General features: G+C 36.9%; 1 protein-coding gene across 1 annotated transcript in view; it reads right to left on the bottom strand.

The window, feature by feature from the left end:
* Positions 1-16,165, bottom strand: part of DZIP3 (DAZ interacting zinc finger protein 3) — a 99,064-nt gene extending 82,899 nt beyond the window's left edge. The window contains 3 exon segments of the mRNA XM_004378161.2: positions 8,445-8,600; positions 13,018-13,087; positions 15,865-16,165. Coding sequence (XP_004378218.1) covers positions 8,445-8,600; positions 13,018-13,087; positions 15,865-15,896 — 258 coding nt within the window. The 5' untranslated portion in view covers positions 15,897-16,165.
* Between the last annotated feature and the right edge of the window lie 5,098 nt (positions 16,166-21,263).

The raw sequence follows: 21,263 nt of genomic DNA, 5'->3' as shown, positions 1-21,263 counted from the left end.
TACTCTGTTATGATCCTTTTTATTTCAGTTGGGTCTGTTGTAATGTCCCCCGTTTCATTTCTTATTTGGGTTATTTGCATCCTCTCCTGTTTTTCTTTTGTCAGTCTGGCCAGTGGTTTGTCAATTTTGTTGATTCTTTCAAAGAACCAACTTTTGGTTTTGTTGATTCTTTCTATTGTTTTTCTATTCTCTATATCATTTATTTCTGCTCTGATCTTTATTATTTCCTTTCTTCTAATGACTATGGACATTTTTGCTGTTCTCTGTTTGTTTGAGTTGTGTAGTTAATGGTTTGATTTTGTCCCTTTCTTCTTTTTTGATGCGTGTATCTATTGCTACAAATTGTCCTCTGATGACTGCCTTTTCTGTGTCCCAAAGGTTTTGGTTTGATGTGTTTTCATTGTCTTTGACTCTAGGAATTTTTTGATTCTATCTCTGATTTCTTCTACTACCCAGTGATTTGTTAGCAGGGTTTTATTCAGTTTCCATGTAATTGATTTTTTTAACTTGCTCTTCCTGTTGTTAATTTCTACCTTGATAGCGCTGTGGTCAGAGAAGATACTTTGTATTATCTCAGTGTTTTGGATCTTGCTGAGGATTGCTCTGTGGCCTAAGATGTGGTCTATTCTGGACAGCATTCCATGTGCACTGGAAAAGAATCTGTACTTTGCAGCTGTTGGATGTAGTGTTCTATATATGTCTATGAGGTCCAGTTGCCTGATTGTGCCCTTTAGGACATCTGTATCTTTGTTGAGTTTCTTTCCAGATGTTCTGTCCTTTACCAAGAATAGTGTGTTGAAGTCTCCTACTATTACTGTGGAACTGTCAATTTCCCTTTTCAGTGCTGTTAGAGTTTGTTTTATGTATTTTGGAGCCCTGTCATTGGGTGCGTAGATGTTTATTATGGTTAAGTCTTCATGATGGATCAACCCCTTAATCATTATATAGTGTCCTTCTTTGTCTTTTATGGTGGATTTTGTTTGAAAGTCTATTTCATCTGAGATTAGTATTGTCACTCCTGCTCTTTTTTGGTAGCTGTTTGCTTGATATATTTTTTCCATCCTTTGATTTTTAATAAATTTACACCTTTGTTTCTAAGGTGTGTCTCTTGTAGACGGCGCATTAATGGACCCTATTGTTTTTATCCATTCTGTCACTCTCTATCTCTTTATGGGTGCATTTCAGCCGTTTATATTCAGTGTAATTATTGATAGATGTGAGTTTATTGCTGTCATTTTTGTATCGCTTTTTTTGTGATGCTGACGTTTTCTTTGTTCCTCTTACTCTCCTGTGCTGAATTTTTTTTGTTTGTGGATTTTTTTTTCATTTCTTTTGTTTTTGTAGGTTTTGTTTTTACTGAGACTTTATGTTTTTCTTCTTTATTTTGATGAGTAGGTTTGTTAACTTTCTTTGTGGTTACCTTGATATTTACCCTTATCTTCCTAGGTTTTAACCAGTCTATTATTATTTGGTGTCGCCTTACCTTTCCATTAGAAGGTTCTATACGTACACCATTTATTCCCTCTGTTATTGTTCTGATGTTGTCATTTACAGATTAACCTCTCGGTTCCCTGTTGTAATTATTTTGGTTTTGGATAGTCCCTGAGAGTTCATTTCCTAGATTGGTATCTGGTTGGTACGATCCTGCATCCTAGATTCAGGCTGTGGTCTGATGTTCTTTGTTCTCAGATCAAAGGACTACCTTTAATAATCTTTTAAGTTTGGTTTGGTTTTAAAATAGTACCTTAATTTCTGTTTATCTGGAAATGACCTAACTTCACCATCATATATGAACAAGAGTTTTGCAGGATATATTGTTCTTGGCTGGCAATGTTTTTCTTTCAAGGTTTTATATATGTCATCCAATTGCCTTCCTGCCTGCATGGTTTCTTCTGAATAATCTGAGCTTAGTCTTACTGTTTCTCCTCTGTATGTGACTTTTTGTTTTTATTGAGCTGCTCTCAGGATTCTTTGTTTGTCTTTGGTTTTAACGAGTGTGATTATGATATGCCTTGGTGATTTTCTTTTGGGGTCTATCTTCTATGAGGTTTGTTGAGCTTCTTAGATGGTCAGCTTTTCATCTTTCATGATATTGAGAAAGTTGTCTGTCAGCAGTTCTTCAATAATTCTCTCTGTGTTTTCTGTTTTCTCCCCATTCTGGAACTCCGATCACTCGAAAATTTTTGCTTTTGATTGTATCCCATATTATTCTTTGTTCTTTTTTCTGATTTTTCCTAAAACAGGGTTGTATCCAAGTGTTTGTCTTCAATTTCATTGATCTTGTCTTCTATCGTCTCAAACCTGCTCCTCAGCCCTTGTATGACACTGTCCATTTCTGAAATCTTGTTGTTTATCTTTTGGATTTCTAATTGTTGTTTTGTATGATTTCTAATTGTGAATTTATTTTGGCATTTTGTTCCTGTATTATTTTCCTGAATTCTTCCATTTTTTTGTCTGTACTTTCCATAATTTTTTCTGCCGTTTCCATGAATTTGTCTATTTTTTTCCTCATTTTTGTCTGATTTTTGCTTCAACTCTTGGATAGCTCTGAATATTAGAGATTTGAATTCCCTATCGGGTAGTTCTAGTGCTTTTTGTTCTACCGGAAAGTTATCTGGTGTTTTACTTTGGACGCCTACTGGAACCATCCTGTCCTGTTTTTGTATATGTTTTGATATTGTCTACTGTCTTTGGGACATTCAGTTGTTAGTTTCCTGATTTATTGATTGTAGATTTGTTTGTTTCATCCTGATTTTTTGTTTTATTTGGTTATATCTGAGTAGGCAGGCTGTGCATTCTTTGTTGTTTGCTCGTCTGTAAGCACGATACTTTTCGCCTGCTTCTCCAATGGGCAGGGTCAGTCGCTCAGGTATGGTGCAGCAGGGCAGGTCCAGCTGAAGGGGAGTTGCTAGGATGGGCTGTTTGTGGCACATACTTGGGCCGACAGGGTGGGCCGGGAATCAGTGCAGGGCAGTTTCCCATAGGCCGTAGCTGTGCTGCTTGGGGGTGTGATGAACAGCACATGGTGCAGGTAGGCAGGATGGAGGGGGTAGATTGTGATGTGTGAAGCTAAGATGGGTATGGGAAAGAGGAGAGAGTAGGAGAGAGGAACAGGAGCCAAAAACATACAAACAAACAAACATAGAAGAGTGCTAAGGTAGCTTGCTGTTCGAGTACAGAGATGAGAGTGAGAAATGGAGGAAAAGAAAAAAGAAAAAAAAAAAGAAAAAGAAAAAGGGTAAAAGAAAAAAATGAATAAATAAAAATTAGGAAAAAAAAGAAAAGCAAAGCCCTCAGAGATCCTACTGGTGCCGCTGCAAGGACAGGGAAGTTGCTCCCAGGCCATGAAGTACAGCCTGGCTAGAAGGGGTAGAGGTGTCACACAGTGCCAGGTATTCAGTAGACAGGAAGAGAAGGCAAGCATTAAGAGAAGAGAAACTGAGAAATGAAGAAAGACAAAAAGGCAAAAAGAGAGAGAAGAAAACAAAACAAAGAAACAATAAAAACAAAAAACAAGAAAAAAGAAATGCCTCCAAGGATCCCACTGCGCATCTGCACAGAGCAAGGAAGTAGCTCACAAGCCGTGCAATACTGCCTGGCTAGAAGGGGCTCCCAAGCCAAGAAAAGAAAAAGAAAACAAACAAGCAAACAAATCAGAACAGAAGAAAACAAAACAAACAAACAAAAAAGCCCCGGGGATCCCACCAGCATGGCGGCACAGGCTGGGAAGCAGTTTCACAGTCGAGTGGTATTTTGTAGCCTTTCAGGAAGAAGCAAAGATGGCACATGGAGCGAGGTATTTGAAAGAAAGGAGGGGGAGGTGGTGAGATGTATGGAAGGAATCAAAAGAAGCAGAAAAAAGCAACACCAGCAGCCAACAAATGGCACTCAGGGAGCCAGCCAGTGCGGGCAGGTGGAATCCAAGCGACAGTGGGGTGAAGCCAGTGCTTCTTGGCCAAGAGACTGTGGCTGCAGGAAGCAGAGGAGGCCAAATGCAGATGAAGAACGGGATGGGGTGGGAAAGCAAATATCACTGGTTACCAATTGCTCTGTCTCCTGCTGGAAGCTCCATGAAGCTGCTTTTCCCTACCCCCTGTTCACCAATCTCCAATAGAAGTCTGATATGTTGGATCCATGCTGCGTTAGCTGACAGAGGACCTCTACATGCATCTCTCTTTGCTCTCTGTTCTCTATCAGTTTCTTATTCCATTTGGTGCTTGGCTGAGTTCTTTATCGCTTCATTTGATGCTTAGGGTTTCAGGATTGACGTTTGTTTGACTTAGTTTTTCAGATCTTTGCTGTGGAGGGACAGCGTGGTGATTCTGACTATAGTGCTGGGTTGTGCAGAAGTCCTAGCTGTAGCAACTTTTTATGTATTCTGGATATTAAATCCTTATCAGATATATTGTTCCCAAATATTTAATCTCATTCTGTAGGTTGTGTTTTCACACTGTTATAAAGTCCTTTGATGCACAAAAGCTTTTAATTTTGGTGAAGTATAATTTATCTATTTTGTTTTTTGTTGCTCATGCTTTTGGTGCCATATCTACAAATCCATTGTTAAAAACTAGGTCCTGAGCATTATCCTTATGTTTTGCTCTAAGAGTACTATGGTTTTAGCTTTTACATTTAGGTCATTGGTCCATTTTGAGTTAATCTGCCTATATGGTGTGAGGTATGGACCCAGCTTCATTCATTTGCATGTGGAGATCCAGTTGTCCCAGCATTTATTGAAGAGACTATTCTTTCTCCATTGAATGGACTTGGCAACCTTGTCAAAAATCAGTTGATGACAGGTGTATGGGCACTACTGTGTATTTAAATAAAGTCTACACATGGGCAGTTTCCAAATTTATATTTCCAGCATAGAACATCACCTAAATACAATCATTTATTCAACAATATCTCTTGAATTTGAATAGGTATACAAAACATAACACTGAAGTTCCAGCCTGGTCAATGACAGTCTAGATTGTTTCAGATTAATCTTTCCAACAACTAAAAAAGCTAGACAAAATACTAAAAAAAATTTTTGAAAGCATTGGGAAGCTACCAAGGTACGGAAAATCTGTGGGGCCAAGATGTAGGAGAGATGGCACTGACTTTTGGAGCCACTTTTCTCTTTAAGGCAATTGCCATCTTCAGTCGTGGCTGAGAAGCTTAGATGCTAGGCAGAGCTTTCAGCAGACTCACAGAGCTGGGGAAAAATTGGAGTGTATGGCCTATCAAAAAAAAGAGGTCCTGGTAAACACCCCCATGTTTTTAGTTGGCACTCAGAAGAAATACACCCTCAGAGTAAGGGTTGTCTATTTTGGCTCCTCTGGAAGAAGATCCTAACACAAGAATTTGAGTGCAAGTAGTTCATAAGGAAAGTACAGGAAACAATGGTAGGGGAGTGCAGAATGATACAAGGAAGGGTATGTTGTAAGCTAGTTATCTGCAGTAGGCAACTGAGGCACCTACCACAGGGAAACTCTGGAAAACCATGAAGAATACGTGTCTCAGTATTATCCAACGCAAGTGGACAGGGAGTTTGGGTACTTATACATCAACTCCCCAGACTTACTGAGTACTTTTGAGGTAAGGCGGCAGTGTTAATTCCTTAGTACTTCTGGACTACCATGCATATGAGAAGTACAGCCTACTAAAAAAAAAAACCCTGAAGCATAAAGCTGTAGATATTAAAAAGTTGTCCAGGGCATTTGAAAATGATAGGATCCAGGGGGTGTGGGCACTGACAGCATCTCACAGAACAGAAGTAAAGCTTGGAATCATCTCAATCCCTGATTGAATTAAAGTGATCTGCCACAGAAATACAAACAAGCAGTATCAGGAAAGATTTTGTCTAGCTTTTCAGTTCCACTAGGAAGGCTGCTCTGAAACAATCCAGGCTGCCCAACCCAGTAGCAGAATTCTCCATTATCTTTTCAAAGACTATAGGATTTGTGTTGACAACCCCACATTCGTTCATAATTTTTGCCTTCTTTTTTTCTTGAACATTCTTACCTAGATTTATCAATATTATTAGTATTTTCAAAGACCAGGTTTTGGCTTTATTGATACTCTATTTTATGTTTTATTCTATTTCATTAGTTTTAGCTATCTTTATTACTTCCTTCTTTCAACTTTCTTTGTCAAATTTCTTGTTCATTTTTTTCTACGATATGTATTTCAAGCTACAAATTTTTCTCAAAGTACAAGTTTACCTAATAACATGTTTTCATATATATTTTTATGCAGTTAAAAATTTTATCTAATTCCCATTGTGATTTCTTCTTTGACTGATGGATTACCTAGATTAGAGGTATATATATTAATTTCCAAACAAATGGTTTTCTAGTTATTTACTGATTTCTAAATTAATCACACAGTAGTTAGGGAACATACTCTATGTTTTGATCCTCTGAAATTCGATGAGTCTTGTTTTGTGGTCTAGCATATGGTCAATATTTGTAAATCTTATGTGTGCATTTGAAAAGAATATATATTCTGCCATTGTTAAGTGCAGTGTTCTATATATGTCAATAGGTCAAGTTTTGTTACAGCTTTACTGATTTTGTGTTTCTTTTATCAGTTATTAACAAAGGTTAAAATCTCCCACTAAAATGGCTGATTTGAACATTTCTTCTTTAGTACTGTCATTTTATCACACATAAAATGTCTTAAGAATTTGGGTCTATTTCTGGGCTTTTTCTTCTATTCTCTAAACCTCTCTGTGGAGTCAAGAGCAAGTAACACATCTTTTAGTTATCAGAGCTTCATACTAAGTTTCAATATCTAAGTGGACAAATTCCCCGCCCTTTTGCCCGATTCTTCTAATTTTCTTGGTTATTCTTCCTTTTTTGTATCATTTGAACTTCAGAATTAGCTTTCAGTAACAATAATGACATAAAATGTTGATATTTTTATTAGAATTATGTGAGACTTGTAGATTTTAATTTAGGAGAAATTGACAGCTTTATCATACTATCTCTTCCTATATACACTGCTTTCCATTCAGGTCTTCTTTTCCTATCCTTCATAGAGTTTAAAAAAAATTATTTATAGTTTTAATATAGAGTATTGATTTCTAAGCTTAATGTAACTAAAATCAGTATGTATGGATGTTTGTTAAAATGCAGATTCCCAGAACTACCAAGAGATTTTGATTTTATAAGTGTAGTATGCAGTTCAGATATTCTAATGTAGCTGGTTTAGGACAAACTTTGAGAAACATTAGTTTATAACTTGTACATTTAACTTTTATTCTGGTTATTTTACCTTTTTGTTGCTATTATAAATAAGAACTTCCATTTTTATCTTCAAATTGGATATTGTTTGCATATATAAAGGCTACTGAATTCTGTTTCTGATTGTTGTTTCTTAGTGATTTCCATAGGATAAGAGGAAAATGGTGGCATTACTCCATCAAATTTGAAACAATTTCATATTGCGGTAATATCGTCATTGATACTCAAAGTCTTCTCTTAGCTCTCCATTCTACCTGGACTTTCTGCATCATTTAACGGAAGCTGTAAGTGCTGAGGTTTTCAAGCAGGGTTGGAGGGTATGATGGACAATGTTAAATGATAAGTGATGCATAAATTATCTCAGTTAAGGTTATAACTGTATACAAAGTCTTATTTATATTTTCAGAGTTTGTTTGAATTTTTAACCACAACACTAGTAATTTGTTTCATGGAAATAATGATATAATCTTTCACCAAAAAAGCAAATGTGGCTTTTTCAAGATACCTACCAGCTGCTCCATGGGAGAAATATGTGGCAGTCTGCTTCCATAAAGATTACAGTCTTGGAAATCCTACGGGTTAGTTCCACTCTGTCCTATAGCATTGCTATGAGTTGGAATCGACTTGACAGCAGTGTATTTTGGTTTTTTGGTTATGGTGTTTTGGCCCTCCCCTCAATTAAATACCACAAAGAAAATAGTTGGTCATTTTCTTTAACTTAGGAAAATACCATTAAGAAACGATACTCTTCCTGTGCTGAAGTGATCCCAAATTATTATTAAGCAACAGTATTTTTAAGATGGAAATCAACAATATATTCTCTAGAATACTTTACTCATAAATCCAAAATTTGGGATTTTTTTTCTTTACTTTAACATTTTTGAGAAAAAGCCAACATTTTACAAATTAGGAAACCAAAAACAGTCCCCTGTCCCAAAGTGGCTTGCTATGTGTTATTAGTAAAATTGGAATAAACACTAGACTTTCTAGCCTACAGCTACCAAGCTACAAACCCACAGTCCAACCATTATTTTTGAAAGGCTAAGGCTAGATAATTCTATTTGATTAACAAAAGTCCATAGTCACGGTTGACACCAAAGCCCTTCAAAAGAAGTAAGATGCAGATTTTAGGACCTTAGATGTACTGTTGTGGAATTAAAAACAAAAAAATTAGAGAGCTACACTTCTGCCTTAGAGAACAAATTATGATCTTACCTGCATAGTTTGGAAGGAAAAATCTTCTTGTAAAAACTTCTTAATGTGTAGGACCACACCTTTTGGTAGAGCATTAACTGCATTCAATAACTTCTTCATTTGTAATAGTAGGTTAATAGGGACAAGATCAGTAGGTGTGTCCTTATCCAGTTTGACCTAGAAGACATATTCATTAAAAATTTACATAATTATACATGTTCTGATTTATTGTGACACTAAAACAAGTCAAAGTCCAAAAAAAATAAAGTGCCTACTACATGCAGATCCTTGTGACAGAACTACCGAAAATCTAAGTAAGACACACATTCTCTCTGTTCTTTAGGAACTTATAACACAGCAGGAAGTTTAAGAGCAAAACCCAATTAGTTTTAATATAGGGAAAGCTATCACAAATTCATTTGAAATTTATAAACAAAGTAATGTAAGGATTCAAAGATGGGAATATTTGTACCTCTTTTTTGGAGGGAGGGACATGAAAGATTTCATTATTAAACGTGAATTAAGTCTTAAAAATGTTTGTCCTTGGTAAATATACAGAATGTATTGAATTGATGCATTTAAAGCATAAAAATGCCAAGCTTAAAATATTGCATAGATTATTCTACATAATAATATGACAACTATACCTAAGAATGTTTTTTACATTAATTGACCAATGCATTTGCTAAATAAACACACAGTAAATTGAAAATGAATAGAATAGTAATGGTCTAAATTGTAAACACAGTAGTGCAATAGAGTGATTCTGACATCTCAATTCACTCAGAGCTGAGTAAACAATAAGAATCTTGGGACTTCAGAAACATTCTTACAGGCTTAACAAAGCCATCATTGACGGTTAGCTGATCTATATGGTCAGGTCCTACTGAATAGTCTATTAACACTAGTTGTGAGAGTAGGCAGTAGAGATGGAGAAAGGGCCTGGAACAAGTGGATGATGGTCTTCCCTCAAACCCTAACAAGATACCACAGCTCCTGTAGCCTGTTGAAACTTTGGGAATATGGATTATGTTGTTGCTTGGAGAATCAGAATATACAGCTTCTCAATGTATTGAGGTCATACAGAGTTTGAGTTACTGAAAATGTCCTGGTGTGAAACGACTCTTTGACTGTCAGGTCTCTAACTACACAGGAAATTCAGTGGGAACCAACAGAGTCCATTGAAGGATTATCTGCCTACTTTCCTCCCCGGAGTTTGAATCTTAAATTAAGATTCTTCTCTCCACATCCATACCTAAGAAATACACACACATATCATAGTATGTCATTATTTGAAAATTACTTCCAAAAATGTAGAAAAAAATGTGAACAGTTGCTGAATCTAGGTCAAGGGTATATGAGTGCTCATTGTACTATTCTTTCAACTTTTCTGTAGGTTTAAAATTTTTCAAAGAGGTTGAAAAAATAAAACCTCCAAAAAGTAACTAGACAAACCTTTGTAAAGAATGGCCACTGTCAGTAGTGCATATATTTCAAATAAAAGGTCAACTCTGCAGTCAAAAGTCACTGCAGACACACCTGATACTAATTAACAAATTGATATACAAATAAGCAAGATTATGGCCTAAATCATTTTTTTTTCAACAGGAATAGAAGCCTCCTACTTGTTAAATCTATCTTCTTATAAATACAATGAAACCTGTGAGAGCTGGAACTCGATGGAACTGCCTTGGTCATCCAAGTCTCAGAAGTTTTCCGCCTTTGACGTGATGCAGTCTTACCACTTTTCTATCGCTCATTTTAGTGAAAAATATTTGAGTTTTCCTTCTCTGTCACGTTTCCGCCTTACACAGGTTCTGGCTTTCGCAGATTTCACTGAACAACGATGTTTAAATTTTTAAAGTTAGTTGTTAAAATATTAGATGCTCATTCCATTTGCACGAACTTGATTTAACATCTAAATCAAATTTAGGCAAATTTTCTCTTCCCTTGCCTTCTGTATTCCCAAGTCCGTACCTAGAAATGTCTTTTTTGGATTTAATCCCCCTAGTTCTTGCCTTTGCTCAGCTGAACATTCCTATGTACATTTGTACATATTGTATTTCCTTTTCAACATTTTTTACAGTGATAACAATATGCAGGTGAATATTACTGTTTATTTTATATTTATATATCTTCTCCTCCTACATTAAAGGATAGGGAGCCATAGTGGCACAGTGGTCAAAGCGATCAACTGCTAACCGAAAGGTCGGTAGTTTGAAACCACCAGCAGCTCCTCAGGAGAAAGATGTGACAGTCTGCCTCTGTAAAGATTTACACCCTTGGAAATCCTATGGGGTCCTTATAAGTCAGAACTGACTTGATAGCACTGGGATTTTTTTTGAAATTAAAGGATAACCTTTACAGACAGTCCCTGACTTATAAGAGGGTTCCATTCCAATGACTCAGGGGTAAAGTCGGATACCTTTTATTTTAGTTTTCATTATTATTGCCTTTTATTTTCAGTATCTTTATAAATCTTTATTTGTCTTCGGGGTTTGGAAACATTACATATAAACTTACACATATATTTTAATACATACATACATTAAAAGATACACATCATAAAAATTTACTCCGATGATGAAAAAGAGTTGGACAACCTTGGCTTTTGTCAGTTGCGGTAATAACTCCACTTATGGAAGTTTCTGGATCATCTGGATTATCTCTGGGAATAGGGGTGGTGTTTCTAGTCAGAAAATTAGTGAGAGTTGTCCGTATGGTCTTTCTCTTTTTTTCTTCAAATATTTCACAGTAACATCTCACTGCTTCCTGAATTAGTAGTATGTAGTACATACTACTAACGATAAGATGTACAAAAAAAAAATAGTCATAAGGGCGTAACTCGAATACATCGTAAGTCCAGGGACTACCTTATATAAATCTTACCAACTTTAGCAAAGCGATTAGCGTTTGGGTCCGTGTTTTCAAGCAACTGAAAACCCGTGATTAGAAACTTCAGCTAATCCTTTCACTGTAAAATTTCTTGACAATTCCTCTCCTTTTTCTTCCTCATTATTTCTTTCTACTTTAGCATTTCCTTCCTCTTCAAAATCCATTAAGTCCTGATCTGTCAATTCCCCTTCTTCATGATCTGTGAGCTGTTCCACATCAGAGATATCAAGTTCTAAATTCAGTATTCTTGCCATATGGATGATTTTTCTAACAATCTCTTTCATCATATTATCCTGATCAAATGCTTGGAGCGTGTTCACATACCTCAGCAATTTTTTCCAAATCCCTTGCATTCATTTTCCTATAACTTTCTCCGAGGAAGATGCAATATTCTGGATACACTGAAGAATATTATAATTCTTCCAGAAATCATGTAATGTTACCATACCTCCATCTGTTGCAGCTATTGTCTGAGCAAACGTAGTCCATAGGCAGTATGCCTTGAAAGTGGCGACTGCACCTTGATCCATAGGCTGAATCACAGCTGTCATATTGGGAGGAAGATACACCACTTTCACATGTTGATTTAGATCATCTACGTGAGGAGGATGTCCTGGAAAAATATCAAGTAGCAGCAGAATCTTGAAAGGAATGCTCTTTTCAAGGCAGTAGGAGCCCACTTCTGAGGTGAAACAATTTATGTGCTGCAACATTGTATGTAGTACTTACTACCAAGTGATAAGATACATCCCCTCCCCACCCCCAAAAAAAAGACGATCGTAAGTTAGGGACTACCTGTACAAACCTTATTAACAAGTAGATATCAATCATTAAATAAAACTGTGTGGAAGGTAAAAACTGTATTAACAGGAACCAAACAAATACCTCTTCAACAATCCTCTACTAAATAAATATAAGCACACGTGATTGATAGATATAATCTAGCACAAAGTATATTGTCATTAGAAATAAGTCTTACATTAAGATATAGTTCAGATTATTCCCTTTCATTTAGTACTGGATGTTCTAACAGTAAAAATGATACAAAGAGGGAAGAAAATTATCTTCAGAAACAACTTCCTACTAAATAAAATTACGTGCGTATGTGTTTCTTCGTATGCGTGTATCTGTGTGGGTTTTGTTTTGTTTGGGTTTTGCTTTTAAAACATAAATAAGGGATTTCTTAAAATAGATTGCAGGATGTATTCTGGGCCAGTCAATTCAAATATCTACTAATTATAACTTACATTAAGTGCTGGTGTTTTGAATGATAATATGAGACGCAAGTATCAATCACCAAATAAAGATTTAATTATGACCTTTTATTTATTAAGGCAGTAAAGTGGACTCACCCAAAAATTTTTAACAGATAAGTAAAGTGGCTAGATTTAGCATTACACTGAGGAGCCCTGGTGGTGCAGTGGTTAAGTGTTTGGCAGCTAACCAAAAGGTCAGTGGTTCAAACCACCAGCCACTCTGCAGGAGAAAGATGTGGTGGTCTGCTTCTGTAAAGATTTACAATCTTGGAAACCCTATGGGGCAGTTCTACTCTGTCCTACAGGGTCGCTATGAGTTGGTATCAACTGGACGGCAACAGGTTTAGTTATGGTTTAGCATTACATTCTCAAACATATTTAGTCATAATTAATTAATTCACAGCCATTAACTAACTGTTAATGAAAATTAAATCTTCTCTTACCAGTTGAACAGTTGACTCTTCTGCCTTATTCTCGGGTTCCTCCGTAGTCTGCTTCTCCACAGGCGGATCTCTGTTTTAAAAGAAAAAGAAAGGAGTACTCAAAGCATCTCCTTAAAGGAACACAATTAAATCGTGGTAGTAGAGAACTTAACAATTGAATTTGTGCCTGAAAGTTACAGAAGTGTGACCAATGTGCATCAAAGACTGATAACGAGGGTAGGTTCTGTAACTCTGAGGACTCCAGTTAAAGAAAAGAACATTATGGCATGCCCTTACTGGATGGTGGTAAAATAGAAAACAGATATAAAACTCTGCATCTTTAACAAACACACGATACACCAAAATAATTTTAAAAATTAACTTTATAGCACTGTTTCAAGGTAAAAAAAAAAAAATGCCTTTGAAAAGGTTGTTTTGCTCTGTATGTGTTTATGAGGATGAGAAAGGCTTGGAAAGGATCTATCTTAAGTAGGTTTATTTTTTGTTTGGGGCTCCTAGCCCTACAATTATCATTTCCAAAAGTATTTTTAATATCATATTTAGAAATTATTAACTATTTTTGTAAAAAGTAATAACTGGACAGGTTTTGTTTTCAACATTAGCTCAAAATGTGAACATACTGAACTGAAAAATTCATTTATAAAATTGCTTTTGTCTAACATAGAACCATAATATAGGATCAGTGAGATGACTTATATATTCTTAATTTTATGCACTAGCAGAGATAAAACTGAGGTGAGAAACTTATACTGATTGATTTACTCTGAACTTGACTTTATGAATACCCTATTCTACTTTAAATTTATGTATTCATGTAACAGACACCACCTACCATGTGATAACTGACTCAGTCAGGGAAAACTGAGACAAATAAACAGCACAGCATCATCCACATGTTTAGACTCCTTGTGAACATTTCAACAAAAGATAACTTACATACACACACTTTTTCACAATATGATTCTCAGAGCTCTTTAAACTATCAGTGTAAAGAAAACCTGTTTACTGTATCTTCCTCTGCTTCTAGGTCCCGCAACAAAAAGGAATCAGGGATTATGTTATCAAGAAATGAAAAATACTGCAGCAGTATTCTGAAGCCTCTTAAGTTTTGAAAAAGACAGCAAAATACTCTCAAACGCATAGACTCCACTTGCTGACTCCGTGTCATGATCATTCACTCCTACCCTGGGAGTTCTCAATCCCAGATGCAGATTAGAATAACCTGTGAGGCTTCTAAACTATCCAGATGCCTGAAGCCTACTTCACTGCTTCTGAATCAAAAGCGTGGGATGTGAGCTGCTGTATCTTCTATTGACTCTATAACAAATTTTGATGTGTAACCCAAACTTATCTTCACCCCCTTGCCAACATTAAAATCGCTGCATTCAAAGTTACTAATGAAATCCTCATTCATACTCCAGTGTCTTCTCTTAGCTCTCCATTCTACCTGGCCTTTCTGCAACATTTAACATTCTCCATCATACCCCCCAACCCTCTGTGAAAACCTCAGCACTCTTAGCATCTATGGTTTTCCTCCTAGACCTCCTAGCCTTCCACTTCTCAGCTTCTTCCACTGGCTGCTCCTCTTCCTTCCATTCATCTTATTCCTTTATTACTTTAATATTACAGAACCCCATACATCATCACCATTAACCATGATTTCAGTGTATTAGAAGAGAAAGGCGTATCAGTAATCATATATGGCAGTCACTTTATTTTATAGATGGGTAAATAGATGTCCAGAGAGGTTACAAAACTTGTTCAAAGTTAATACACCTAGAATTTTCTTTTGTTAGTCCTGCTACCTTTCCCACCTGCATACTTTGTTCTGTTGCAAAGGACCTAAAGTTTTGCTATAACAATATATACTGAAATACATATAACACAGATAGACACACCCATCAAAATGATTCTCATCCTACAAAGTTCAGTTCAAATGTCACTTTATGGAAACCAACTCAATTCCTAGTCAAGAATTATTGCTCCTTCCTATATATAGCCACAGGATCTCTAATACAGCACGTATGCATTTTGCTTAAAGATGTAATTACCTTTTATCTCTCTGCCTCTAAGTTCTCTCTCTCTCTAAATACATGCATTTTGACTTAGTTTTTATTCCCTAAGCACCACAGTCAGTAAATATTTGTAAAATAAACAGATCACATTGCTTATTATATAAAACCACTGCCGTCGAGTCGATTCCGACCCATAGCAACCGTATAGAACAGAGTAGAACTGCCCCATAGGGTTTCCAAGAAGCACTGGTGGATTCAAACTGCTGACCTTTTGGTTAGCAGTTGTAGCTGTTAACCACTATGCCACCAGGGTTTCCACTTATTATACAGGACAACTCAAAGTTAGAGGGAGAGCTATATGGGAGAGGGATAGGCAGGCTGAACACTCCCTGGTTGGACAAGGCAGAATGCCATTTGGCCTGGGTCCAATTTGACCACTCTAAGGTCTTCTGTGCTATGATTAGGCTACCTTGGATAAAGTGGGGATAATAATAGCACCTACCTCACAGAGTTGTTATAAGGTTTACATGAGTTAACCTTTGCCTGGCATACAGAAAATCTGTGTTTGTTAAACGATAAATAAAATATTATCTTGGTGCGAATGCCCCAAGTAAGGTAATTTATGATACACTTCTATATTTATGGTTCCTTGGGAACTTTTCTAAAATTAGATTTCACCCAGTACTCATCCCTCGCGAATGAAAGTTGCTAAATTATCCCAAAGTATAAGGCTAACTCATTCTTACTAGCTTCCCAAAGTTATGTGAAAAGACGAATGCCAAGTCTTTGGAAGGCAACACATTCAGGTGTTTTCTGTCAACTCATCCCTTACCTCACAAAAAATCCCTCTGCTAGAGAATCCATGCTGCACGATGTTCCTTTTCAAGTCTTACTCCAATGCTTGCAGATTATTTTCACTTCTGCTGTTCTGCTGTAAAGAAAGTAACACTCTTACTCCTTAAAGAAAATTCTGAAACTATTGTAAAAGAAAATGCAAATCACATAGAGTTTCACACTCCAAACATAATTACTATCTACACTTTAATATACTCAATACTTTTCCAACCATAGGTATATTTTACCAATTTGTAATCACACATTATATCAAAACATCTTTCAAGTTATTTCATCCTCCTAGTTAACATTCTCAATGGCTACACAACAGTTAGTTAACTGGGGTTTCCTTGACCATTTCCTCATAGTTAGTGTCTTAGTCATCAAGTGCTGCTATAACAGAAATACCACAAGTGCATGGCTTTAACAAAGAGAAATTTATTCTCTCACAGTCTGGGAGGCTAGAAGTCCAAATTTAGAGCACCAGCTCTACGGGAAGGCTTTCTCTCTCTGTCGGTTCTGAAAGAAGGTCCTTGTCATCAATCCTCCCTTGGCCTAGGAGCTTCTCAGCACAGGGACCCTGGGTCCAAAGGGCGCACTATTCTCCTGCCTCTTGTTTCTTGGTGGTATGAGTTCCTTCTGTCTCTCTGCTCGCTTCTCTCTTTTATATCTCAAAAGAGATTGGCTTAAGACACAATCCAATCTTGTAGATTTAGTCCTGTCTCATTAACATAACTGCCACTAATCTCATCTCATTAACATCATAGCAATAGGATTTACAACACATAGGAAAATCACATCAGATGACAAAATGGCAGACAATCACACAATACTGGGAATAATGGCATATCCAGGTTGACAGCTATTTTGGGGGAGACATAATTCAATCCATGACAGTTAGACATTTAGATTGTTGCCAATTTTTTTCCATTACAAATAATTAGTTCTGTGATAAACCCCATTGAACACAAAGCTTTTTCTATATTTATGATTATTTCCTTACAATAAATTCTCGTAGAATTCATAGTCAAAAGACACAAATATTTTAAGCCTCTGGGTGCATATTGTTAAATGGTTTCCCAAAGCGTTTACACTAATGTATTTCCCTTGCAGGTATACAAGTTCCTGTTTAACACACTCTTGATAACACTAATTACTTTGTTTCCTTTTACTCTGAAAGTATCATTTAGTCACTTTCCCCAAAATTGTACAGTTCTGGGGTGGCTTGCATGTTGCTGTGATGCTGGAAGCTATGCCACTGGTATTTCAAACACCAGCAGGGCAAAGCATGACGGACAGGTTTCGGTGAAGCTTCCAGACTAAGACCAGGAAGCAGAACCTGGCAGTTTACTTCTGAAAAAACTGGCCAGTGAAAACCTTATGAATAGCAGCAGAACATTGCCTGATACAGTGTCAGAAGATGAGCCCCTTAGGTTGGAAGGTGCTCAAAATATGACTGAGAAACCGTTGCCTCCTCAAAGTAGAGTCAACTTTAAAGGATGTGGATGGAGTAGAGCTTTTGGGACCTTCATTTGCTGATGTGGCACAACTCAAAATGAGAAGAAACAGTTGCAAACATCCATTAATGATTGGAATGTGGAAAGTATGAAATACGAATCTAGGAAAATTGGAAGTCGTCAGAAATGAAATTGAACACATAAACGTCAATATCCTAGGCATTAGTGAGCTAAAATGGACTGGTATTGGCTGTTCTGAATTGCACAATCAAATGGTCTACTGTGCCGGGAATGATAAAGAAGAATGTCGTCACATTCATCATCAAAACGAACATTTCAAGATCTATCCTGAAGTATAACGCTGTCAGTGTTAGGATAATATCTATACATCTACAAGAAAGACCAATTACTATGACTATTATTCAAATTTACACAACAATCACTAAGGCAAAAGATGAAGAAATTGAAGATTTTTACCAACTTCTGCAGTTTGAAATTGATGAAATATGCAATCAAGATGCATCAATAATTGTTGGTGACTGGAATGTGAAAGAAGGACTGGTAGTTGGAGATATGGCTCCGGTGATAGAAGTGACACTGGCGATTGCGTGATAGAATTTTGTAAGACCAATGACTTCTTCATTGCAAATACCTTTTGAAACAACATAATCAGCGACTATACATGTTAACCTCACAGGATAGAAAATACAAGAATAAAATCGACTACATCTGTGGAAAGAGACGATGGAAAAACTCAATATCATCATTTGGAACAAGGCCAGGGGCTGACTGCAGAACAGACCATCAATTGCTCATATGCAAGTTCAAGTTGAAACTGAAGAAAATTAGAACAAGTTCACGAGAGCCAGAGTACAACCGTGAGTATATCCCACCTGAATTTAGAGACCATCTCAAGAATAGATTTGACCCATTGAACACTAATGACCAAAGACCAGACAAGTTGTGGAATGACATCAAGGACATCATATATGAAGAAAGCAAGAGGTCATTAAAAAGACAGGAAAGAAAGAAAACACTAAAATGGATGTCAGAAGACACTCTGAAACTCCTCTTGAACATAAATAGCTAAAGAAAACGGAAGACATGTTGGAGTAAAAGAGCTGAACAGAAGATTTCAAAAAGGCAGCTCCAGAAGAAAAAGTAAAGTATTACAATGAAATGTGCAAAGACCTGGAGTTAGAAAACCAAAAGAGAAGAACACACGGCATTTCTCAAGTTGAAAGAACTGAGGAAAAAATTCAAACTTGAGTTGCAATTTTGAAGGATTCTATGGGCAAAATGTTGAACAACCCAGGAAGCATCACAAGAAATGGAAGGAATACACAAAGTCACTATGCCAAAAAGAACAGGTCAACATTCAACCATTTCAGGAGGTAGTACATGATCAAGAACCCATAATATTGAAGGAAGAAGTCCAAGCTGCACTGAAGGCTTTGGTGAAAAATAAGGCTCCAGGAATCGACAGAATGCCAATTAAGATGTTTCAACAAATGAATGCAACACTGGAGGTGTTCACTTGTCTATGCCAAGAAATTTGGAAGACAGCTACCTGGCCAACCAACTGGAAGAGATCCATATTTATAACTATTCCCAAGAAAGGTGACCCAAAAGAATGCCAAAATTATCCAACAATATCATTAGTATCACAAGCAAGTAAAATTTTGCTGAAGATCATTCAAAAACCATTGCAGAACATTGACATGGAACTGCCAGAAATTCAAGCCATATTCAGAAGAGGACGTGGAACGAGGGATATCACTGCTGATGTCAGATGGATCCTGGCTGAAAACAGAGAATACCAGAAACGTGTTTACCTGTGTTTTATTGACTATGCAAAGACATTTAACCGTGTGGATCATAACAAATTATGGATAACATTGTGAAGAATGGGAATTCCAGAACACTTAATTGTGCTCATAAGAAAATTGTACATAGACCAAGAGGCAGTCGTTCAAACAGAACAAGGGGATACTATGTGGTGTAGAATCAGGAAAAGTTGTGCATCAGGGTTGTAACCTTTCATCATACTTATTCAATCTGTATGTTGAGCAAATAATTTGAGAAACTGGACTATGTGAAAAACATGGCATCAGGACTGGAGGAAGACTCATCAACAATCTGTGATATGCAGATGACATGACCTTGCTTGCTGAAAGTGAAGAGGACTTGAAGCATTTATTGATGTAGATCAAAGACTACAGCCTTCAGTATGGATTATACCTCAATATAAAAAGAAAAATCCTCACAATCTGGCCAATAAGTAACATCAGGATAAACAAAGAAAAGATTGAAATTTTCAAGGATTTCATTTTACTTGGATCCATAGTCAATGCCCATGGAAGCAGCAGTCAAGAAATCACATGACATATTGCATTGGGCAAATCTTCAGCAAAAGACCTCTTCCAAGTGTTGAAAAGCAAAGATGTCACTTTGAGGACTAAGGTGCCCCAGACCCAAGCCATGATTATTTTCAATGGACTCAGATGGGTGTGAAAGCTGGACAATGAATAAAGAAAACCAAAGAAGAATTGACGCATTTGAATTATGGTGCTGGCAAAGAATGTTGAATATACCATGGACTGCCAGAAGAATGAATAAATCTGTCTTGGAAGAAGAAAAGCCAGAGCAGAATGTTCCTTTGAAGTGAGGTTGGTGAGACTTTGTCTCATGTACTTTGGACATATCATCAGGAGGGACCAGTTCCTGGAGAAGGACATCATGCTTGGTAAGGTAGAGGGTCAGAGAAAAAGAGGAAGACACTTAACAAGATGGTTTGACCACAGTAGCTGCAACAATGGGCTCAAAGACAGCAACAATTGTGAGGATGGCAGGACCAGGCAGTGTGTTGTTCTGCTGTATACATGGTTGCTATGAGTAGGAACCAACTCGAAGGCACCTAACAACAACAACCTAGCTCCATAAATCAGGAGAGGTTTGATCTATAAAACTATCACATATTCTCTGGTTCAAATATCAACAGATGTTGTGGGTATTTACTGAAAAAAAGAAAAAAATTACTGATGTAACACAAGTAAACACGAAAAGAGAAGCAGAGTATTGTTAGAGTAGTATGTCTCTCCATTTAACCATTCCAAGAACAACTCTTGTAAAATTAGTCTCATCTGATTTCTTTTCCTAAGAGTTGAAGCCTCTGGAATCCAATGCCCTCCTCTAGGCTGGTTTCCCTTTCTGATTCCATTCAGAAGCAGCTCTGTCTACGAGCCCAGGAAGTGTGAGAGTAAACATATATAAGACTACTGGTAGGTACTTTGGGGCAAAAGAACAAATGATGAGGAAAAAGAAAAGTGGCAGCAACAGTATAAATCAAACAGATGTAGATACAGAACCTTGCTGCCAACCACAAGACTGGATAGAGTTTCCCATTTGTTGCCTCTGGACCACTTATTTATCTTACTAATGGGGTGGCCACTTGCTCAGATAGTTCATTTAACATATACCCATAGATTATATCAGTAAAATTTGTGGGGCCACATTGCTAACAAGCAATTCAGCATAAGTAATTCTAAAATCAAGAAAACACATTTTATAAGATCATTGGTAAGCCATCTGTTAAGAATTCGGATTATATTTCCTCAAAGAAATATTGTTTGATATGTTGTTAACTGTTCTCAAGTCAGACCCTCCAGTTCATGGTGATCTCATGCACAATGGGATCGGACCGTTGTGATTCAGAGTTTTCATTGCCTGATTTTTCAAACATAGACTGCCAGACGTTTCCTCTAGTGTCTTAGTCTAGAAGCTCCACTGAAAACTTATCAGCATCACAGCAACACACAAGCCTCCACTGACAGAAATGGTGGCTGTTTAAGGTGCATTGACGGGGAATTGAACCAGGTTTCATGCATGGAAGGTGAGAACTTTCCCAGTGAATTACCACTGCCCCAAGATATGATGCTTA

This window comes from Trichechus manatus, unplaced genomic scaffold (assembly GCF_000243295.1).
Source record: "Trichechus manatus latirostris isolate Lorelei unplaced genomic scaffold, TriManLat1.0 scaffold00055, whole genome shotgun sequence".
Taxonomy (NCBI): Eukaryota; Metazoa; Chordata; class Mammalia; order Sirenia; family Trichechidae; genus Trichechus; species Trichechus manatus.
This window is presented reverse-complemented; position numbering and strand designations above follow the sequence as displayed.